We start from the raw sequence: 8,975 nt of genomic DNA on the forward strand, positions 1-8,975 counted from the left end.
TCCCTGTTCCCTGCCCTGTGGGAAGTCCAAGGTCCTCCCCCTTCCATCTAGGTCTAGGAAGGTGAACATCCAAACAGTCTAGGCTCCCACAAAGCCAGTACATGCAGTAGGATCAAAACCCAGTGTCATTGTCCTTGGCTTCTCATCAGCCCTCATTGTTCACCATGTTCAGAGAGTCCAGTTTTATCCCATGCTTTTTCAGTCCCAGTCCAACTGGCCATGGTGAGCTCCCAATAGTTCAGCCCCACTGTCTCAGTGGGTACGGGTATACCCCTTGTTGTACTGACTTCCTTGCTCATGTTCTCTCTCCTTCTGCTCCTCATTTGGGCCTTGGGAGCTCAGTCCAGTGCTCCAATGTGGGTCTCTGTCTCTATCTCCATCCATCGCCAGATGAAGGTTCTGTGGTGATATGCAAGATATTCATCAGTATGGCTATAGGATAGGGTCATTTCAGGTTCCCTCTCCTCAGCTGGCCAAGGAACTAACTGGGGACATCTCCATGGATATTTGGGAGCCCCTCTAGAGTCAAGTCTCCTGCCAACCCTAAGATGGCTCCCTTAATTAGAATATATTCTTCCCTGCTCCCATATTCACCCTTCCTTTATCCCAACCATCCCATTCCCCCAAGCTCCCCCCATCCTCCTCTTCTCACTTTTCTCTCCCCATTTCCCCTTACCCCCATCCCACCCCACCCCCAAGTTCCCAATTCAGAAAGTAATAGAAGGAAAATCACAAACCAAGGAGTCCAACAATGCCCACAATAACTCAGACATCTAGTGACCCTTCACCAGCACAAATCGAAGAAGGGAAACACACAAACTACTACCAATAAAAAATTGACCGGAGTTAACAACCAATGGTCATTAATATCACTTAATATCAATGGATTCAACTCACCTATAAAAAGGCATAGGCCAAAAAATTGGATACGAGAACAGGGTCCAACATTCTGCTTTTTACAAGAAACACACCTCAACCACAAAGACAGACATCTACTCAGAGTAAGGGGCTGGGAAAAGGTTTGGTTTCATTTTTGCAAATGAATCAACTCTTATGAAAGTAATTTTCATCGATTTTATTTTCTTTTAAAAATAATACTGTTAACACCTGAAGACACTGGAGACAATATGAAAGACATTGGCAATTTTAGGACATAAACAAATTGTGTGTATATCCAAATGTGTGTGACATTTATCTGTATTTGTGTTTGTGTGTATACGTATTTGGTGTAAGAGGTATTTCACAGAGTCTTTGATTTTACAAAATTGGCTGGAGCTCTGCTTTTGTAAATTTCCTCTCAAAGTATGTCGACATTTTTCTCTCTAAAGTTGTTTGGCTGACTGTACTTACCAATTCTTCTGTATATTTCAATATTTTCTGATTTTTTTTTCTGTTTGTTTGTAACAAATAATACTTTTAATCACATACAGTTTTCACCTATTAAGGTTTTGTTTTGTTCATGCTATTTTGTAAAATTCATTGAAATTCTGGTCTGTTTTTCACTTTTTCAATTTTAACATTAAATTTAATTTTAAAAATGTATCACTAATACATTTTAAAATATTTCATCCATTCATCATTCTAATTAAATTCCATTCAATTTGTGATGTATTATTTTGATTATTCTTTATACTGTGCTGTTTTATTTTGTGTTAATCTTATAAATAAGCATTTACATTATTAACCAGTTTCCAAACAAAGTCTGACATTTTATTAAGCATTGCTTTTCACAGTGTTAATATGTTTGGCTGTCTCGATTTCATATAGGATTAGAAATTTATTTCTATTAACTAAACAGATGACTAATTTTTTAAAAGCATGTGTAAGAGAGATGTTTCTGATTTGTGCTGGTGATTTTTATTTCTGAAGAGTACATTTGTATAGCACTAAGTATCTTCTTAGCTCCATAGAAACTACTGTGGACTACATTATTTTCATTTTTTACTAATTCAAGCACTTTTAGGTATCTTATTTATGTGTGAGTATGTGTACACACATAATTAAGCATGTGCATGTGTGTAATTGTATACTCTTTCTCTCTTTGGTAGTTTCATAATACATATAGGACATTTTAAGTTTTTCCATTTCCGTTTAGTCTTATTACATCTCACCTGTGGAAAATTTTTTTCTTCTTATAAAATCTAACTCCATTCAAACTTAGAGATGTTAACTTTCTAACCCTGTGTAAATTAATGCTTAACCAGACTAGATCATAAACAACAGAACTGCATTTATATCTCTGCTACCCAGACACACTCAAAGTCTTATATACAGCATAAAATAGTTAAATGGTGCTCTCATTCCTTGATGTACATGGTGGAGGCAATAAAATATAAATAAGAAAATAAAATGTTCATTATTTAGACAAAGTCATTGAAAGTGAGTAAGGTGAGAAGACTGATATCTCACAGGAAACTGATTGTGTAGGATGGAAAGGAGGGCACACTCTTAGCACACAGGCAATGAGATGGCCAATGGGAATTTACTTTAAACTGGGTCCAACATTATTTGAAGTTTTTTGACAGGGTGCAGACAGGCTGGGGAGAGACAAGATCTGGAAGAGTAAAAGTGTTAACATGAGAAGAGACAGACTGTGGTGAGTGAGGCCCAGAAACTGGAGGAATGAAGGAAGTAGGTAAGATATAGTAGTCCTTGTTGCTAAAAGTTAGTTATTTATGTGTGTGTGTGTGTGAATTTATTACGGAATATAAATTAATTCTTAAGGAAATATTTTACAAATAGAGAACCTGAAAACTTATGGGAGCATTATGCTTTGTGAACATGTTATGTACCCTTCCATTTGAACCATGAAGGCCATTTCTACAAATTGATCATGATAGGTATCTGTCCTATAAATTTGGTACCCTGGATAAAAGCACAGTTGGACTTTAACTGATATAAAACAAAAAGAAATTCCCAAAATCCAACCCATGATGTTATCCTTTTTAACCTCCAGACATTCAAAATCTTAGAGGCATATACATAAACAGGATTGTTATTCTCTTCCTGATAAACAAAGTGAAATACAGAAATACAGACACACAGGCAAAATATGCCTCAGCAGTAAAAGATGCATTAAACAAAGAGAGCATGGCAAAAAAAAGTAAACAATATTTCATTCACACCCTTTCCATAAAATTCCATCTATTCTTTTGTCTCAGTCACTAGTCTCTTCATCTGAGGCATTGCTTGTATGGAAACTCCATTCTTCACGGAACAACTCTGCCATCCTGTTTTTTTCCTTTTCTTCAGGCATAGGTAGTTTCTGCAGAATTCTTAAAACCTCTTAATCCATTTCTACTGATAGAGCCCATCTTTTATGTAATTATACCAGCTTTTCTATGCCCTGGGGAAAAACAAAATTATAGACTCAGCTACAGGGTTTTACTGAATCTGGGCCTTTCAGTTTTCCAGATATATCATCACACCAAAGAAACATGACCATGAATATTTTCAGAGAGGCTCAAAAATATTTTGAATCAGTAATACAATCCCTGCTGTTGTAAACCACATTTTGCACATTGTGACTTCTGTCACAGTCCAGCTATCACAGGTTCACAGTTTCCACAGTAGGGTTATGTGGATGAGAAAAGTTAGGTAGGAGACACAGAGATAAGAAAGAAATACAGAGGCACATTATAGTACTGGGAGGGCAACTCAGTGAATACTGAGTACTGAAAATGCCTACATTTATTTTTCAAATACTTTTATACCCACAATACAAAAGAGGGGAAGAAAGCAAAAGACTGCTTTAGCATGACACAAGGCATGATCAGAATAATTACTTGCCTCAATACATAAGAAATCAAGCTATTATCTCCTGACTAAAGCATTGATGTCTCAGGCAGGATATGCAGTGAACATATCCTAGACTGAGTATACTGCAGGCAGCCAGTAAGCAACTCAATATGTCAAACTGCTGATTTCAAATGAAGGAAAAAATGAGTATGCTTTTATTCTCTGATCTTTGGTCAATGTAGACTAATTCAACTCTATGGGCAATCTTAAAGTCCAAAATATCAAGTGAGCCAGGATGTGTAGTTGCTAACCAACTTTGAAAGAGCAAAAATAACTCAAACTCTCTGACCTTCAGTCAAATTGCAATAGACATTTGTAAGTCCTCCCAATTCTTCTCCTTTTATTTTATTTAATAAAGCTTGTGCTTCTGCTGTCAAGCAATTCAAAGAAAACATAATATATAGTATCCATACTCTCTATGTATTTTTCATCTTTATGTGTCTTTATTTTAATCTCTATTACTTTTATTTTTACTTTTAATTTTTGGCTTTTTTGAGACAGGTTCTCTGTGTATCTTTGGCTGTCCCGTAACTTCCTCTGTAGACCAGGCTGTCCTTGAACTCACAGAGATCTGCCTGCCTCTGCCCCCTAAGTGCTGGGATTAAAGGTATGTGCCATCACACCTTGAATTCACGAAAGATCGGTGTTCTTAACCACTAAGCCTTCTGTCCAGACAAAATTTAACCTTTTCTTATATGTTTTACAGTTATTTAAAAATATATATATAAACTGTAAAATTCTTGAAATAAGTAAGTTCATATTTTATATTTACATAATATTAATGAAGAAGTTAATATAGTTATATTATATTTTTTACAAAAGAAGAAAAGTAGCAGGAGATAAAAAATAGTACTTTTTATTGTAAATAGTCTATTTTCTATTTTTTACAAAAGTGCATGGTAACTTTTCCTGGTTTTGTGCTCTTTCTTTCATAGAGTAAAATGTACTGTTGACCCAGGACAGAGATTTGAGGAACCTTTTTATTTGTTATTTATTTATTTTTACTACTTTTTAAAAACCAAAACAAATTATCTTTTTTTCATTATACATACCAATTCAAATTCCCAGTCCCTTTCCTTCTCCCATTCCCTCCAATAACCTACCCACCCCACGCCATTCCCACTCCTACCACTTTGCTTTGTGGAAGGTCCAAGGCCCTCCCTACTATATCTATGCTGAGCAGGTATATAGACAAAGAGAATAGCTTCATAAAAAGTCAGTACAAACAGTAGGGATAAATTCTGGTGCCACTGCCAGTGGCCCCTCAGTCTGCCCAGCTATGCAACTGTCAACCATATTGAGAGGTACTAGTTTGGTGCTATGCTTGTTTTTTCCAAGTACTGCTGGTAATGGTGAGCTCCCATTAGCTCCGGTAGACTTTTACAGTGGGTACACCCATCGTGTTGTTGACCTCTTTTCTCATAGTCTTACTCCTCCCTCTCTTCAACTGAACTTTGGGAGCTCAGTCCAGTGCTCCAATGTGGGTCTCTGCCACTTATAGTCACAGGAATGGAAAATTGGATGGATGCATACTCCTAGACAGCACTTGACTACATTCATTGAGAATATTTCCAAATATAACCTGGCTTTAGAATATACTGCTCAGCATTTCACAAACTCATAGGTCCCAGTACACTAAGCATTTGCACTGCATCATTAGGTAGGCTGTTACAGCAAAATAAAGGCACTTTCCATATGAGAAGCAATTTTACCACAGAAATATGGAATCTACATTATATACATTAACTGACTTATATATGATGGGATCAGATGCTCAGTCAAGTTGTTTCTAAATAAAGAATTGGTTCTATGAGAAGGTAGATTCTAACTAGAAACCTGGGCTCTACTATCAATGACAACACGAAGTAGCTGAATAAGTGCTCTTGAAACTTGTTCCCTTAGTCCATTGGGGTGAAAATGATGATTCTATCATCCTTACATCTTGTGTCTTTTTGTACTTTCTAGTTGAATCAAAATCATGTTTTGATTCTCAGTAATCATTAAAAGCCCCCTAATTAATCAGCACTATAGGAAATCATACTAGGAAATTAAATTATTAGCCCATAAATCAACATCTCTCTCATATATTTATATATAGAGAGAGTGAGATATTGATTTACGGGACATAATATATATATAATATATATTGATATTTATATATTATTTATTATATATTATATATATTATATATAATATTATATTTATATTATATTATATTAATAATATTATTATATATAATATGTTATATATTATATATAGTATTTATATTATATTATGTTAATATAAATATGATATAATATTAATATATTATATATATAATAATAATATATTAATATATATATTAAGCTATTTTGAAATAAAAAATAGCTCTTCAATTAAGTACCAACTCATTTGCATGTCAAAGAAATGGAAAAATTTAAAAATACTGCCATTCAGTTAATATTATTCATCCTTTTCCTCTCAATATATGAGTAAATAAGAATTTTCAATTTCTTAAAAACCACCTGTTGTGAATTCTTTTCACTTTAAATACTTCCAATATTGCATTTCTCCACACCCCTTTTTCTATAATTTCCTGAATTAGGCTCAGCTATACATCTTGAAAATTTTAATCATAAGTGTAAAGCTCCATGGGCCGACAGAGTAGGATCTGGAAAATCACAAGTGTTCAGTTTACAGGAACAAAGAGTATTAGAAATCATTATTAGGTTTTCTGTACATATCCGGGGAAAGCATGATGTGAATCAATGTATTGTGAATGAATACTAAGAACCCCTACTTCTAATATCTGCTTCCTTGAAATAATAGACTCCTCGTATTAGTAACCTTTGCATTGCCATGATGAAAATACATATTAGAAACAATTTAAAAGGTACAGAATTTATTTGGTCTCAGCTTTTTAGAGCTTTTTTCCATAGCTATAGGGAAGTCATTTGGAGTCAATCCATTAGCAACCTGCTGGTTCTTAAAGCTATAGCTCATTTTGAAACAAGCAGAGATAATATACACCCAAGTTTCTGTCTATTGAAAAACCTCATCCAATTTGAGCATACACAAGCTAAAGATTCCAAAATGTACCATAATGTAGTCAAAACTGGTCTCAAGTATTTAAATATCAAGCTTTAGTAGATACTATAGTATCAAATCTAGCACATCACAGACCATAAGGTGCTGTTATCTAGACATTAGTTCCCTGAATTAAAATAATCTCCCAGGAGATATCATGTAATGATATCTCATTGCTGTATAAATTGCAAGAATAAAAGAGCTACGATCATTCAAACATAAAAGAAACTGCTTTTAAGTAAATTTTAAAATATTTTATCATTTTGTGTTTTGGGGACAGTAAAGAGTAGAGTTAAAAGTAAAAGAGTCACATTAATAGTTTTCTGCAATCCTCCCAATGACATTCAAAGCTCAGGTAAGTCTTATAACAAAATATTAGCAGGTGCAGGCACTACAAGGAGCATCTGAGGCAACTTTTTCTTACTCCATTGCACTTGTGGGAGGTTTTTGTTATGACTTGTATCACTGTGAAAGGAACACTTTGATCCTGCTGACAATAATAAGTGGCAGTATCTTCAGGCTGCAAGTTGCTGATGGTGAGAGAATAATGAGTCCCTGATCCACTGCCACTGAACCTCGATGGGACTCCCGTATGCAAGTTGGATGTTTTATAGATCAAGAGATTAGGAGCATGCCCTGGTTTCTGTTGGTGCCAGGATAACCAACTGTTAATATTCTGGCTGGCATGACAAGTGATGGTGACACTTTCTCCCAGAGATGCAGACAGCGTGGATGGTGACTGGGTCATCTGGATATCACATCTCACACCTGACGGTAGAAATAAACACAAATATGCGATGTTAACCATGTTATAGGAAAACTTCCATAAAAATCAAGGTGGCACTCACCACACTGCTCCCTCATTTCTCTCTTCCTTACCTAAAAACCAGAGCAGTAGCAGCCCCAGGAACTCAGCACGGACCATCGTATTGATTTTGTATCTTCACTGAGAATGACTTTTGTACAGGGTGTCAATGGCTGCTTAAGAAATCCTTAGTTGTGGGCTGTGCTCTGGTCACATGCAAATCTACAGTGATGTGTAGGACTGTTGCCACCTGCAGCATAAGCTGGACTCATTTTATGAACTCAGCATAAGAACAAGTATGTTCAAGTATTCAAGAGAGAGATGAGTAGACCAGATCTGTATTAGATAACACGTTTCTTTCTGTGTGTCAAAGAACTGTTTCAGTCTAGTGCTGTGTTGTATTATATCATTCCCTTCACTACTTCATACTTGTCCGTGGGTACATTCTTATTAAGGATGGTGATTGACCTTCTGAAAGAATTTCAGAAAGTTAAAGAAGCCTTATATATTAATATATATTTAAAGAGAAATTTTTAAACTTTATCATAAAATTTGCAGAAAAATAACATTGTCCATCAAAGTCAGCAATAAAAATGTCTATACAACTCAATCAGTTTTTACAGAGTTAGAATGGAAATGAGCAGAATTTTGCATTAGATTTTACACTTTCAAAAGTATTTCACGTATATATCCATCACCTGAATCAAAATGTCCCTTACAGAATTAGAAAAAAAATTAATTTTATATTTTTTATATTCTTTTTTTATATTCCTGTTTTACTTTTTCAGTTTTCATCTGGTACTGCTTTTGAATTGAACAATAAAAAAGAGTTAAAACACCACATAAGCAATCTTTGGTTCCTCCATTCATTAATACTTTGATAAGTTACTTTAACCAAAGCCATCAAATATCAAAAGTCTTCTCACTTTTCTGTATCTCTTAATATCTCATTGTAGATTGTACATATTTCATGATATCCTTTGGATTCTTTAGGATACTAAGCCTATTTTTATCTACTCTTTTCATATAGCCCATCCTTTTCAAAACTGGAATTCAACACCCTTAGAAATGCTTATTTAACTCATGAAAGTTCTATGTTCTCTGTCATATGCTATCATTGCCAAATCTGACCTAACTTTAAAAAGAGCGCTGTTTTCACAACTGAATTTAGGTCAGTGGGAGAGCAAGTATAGAGAAGTGAAAAGCACATAGGAATGGATTTGATGCACATTTAGGAGATGAGGCCAGAGTAGAGTCGGTAAGATGTGCTTACACTGGTGTTATGAAATTCAATGTTCAAGATTGG

General features: G+C 34.9%; 1 gene segment (V, D, J or C); it reads right to left on the reverse strand.

The window, feature by feature from the left end:
* Window positions 1-7,255: 7,255 nt before the first annotated feature.
* LOC121432967 lies at window positions 7,256-7,792 on the reverse strand. The segment is given in 2 exon segments: window positions 7,256-7,632; window positions 7,744-7,792. Coding segments are annotated over 2 exon segments (423 nt in total).
* Between the last annotated feature and the right edge of the window lie 1,183 nt (window positions 7,793-8,975).

The sequence above is a fragment of the Microtus oregoni genome, unplaced genomic scaffold (genome assembly GCF_018167655.1).
Source record: "Microtus oregoni isolate MIOR12 unplaced genomic scaffold, Mior012 000002F_ref0000024, whole genome shotgun sequence".
Taxonomy (NCBI): Eukaryota; Metazoa; Chordata; class Mammalia; order Rodentia; family Cricetidae; genus Microtus; species Microtus oregoni.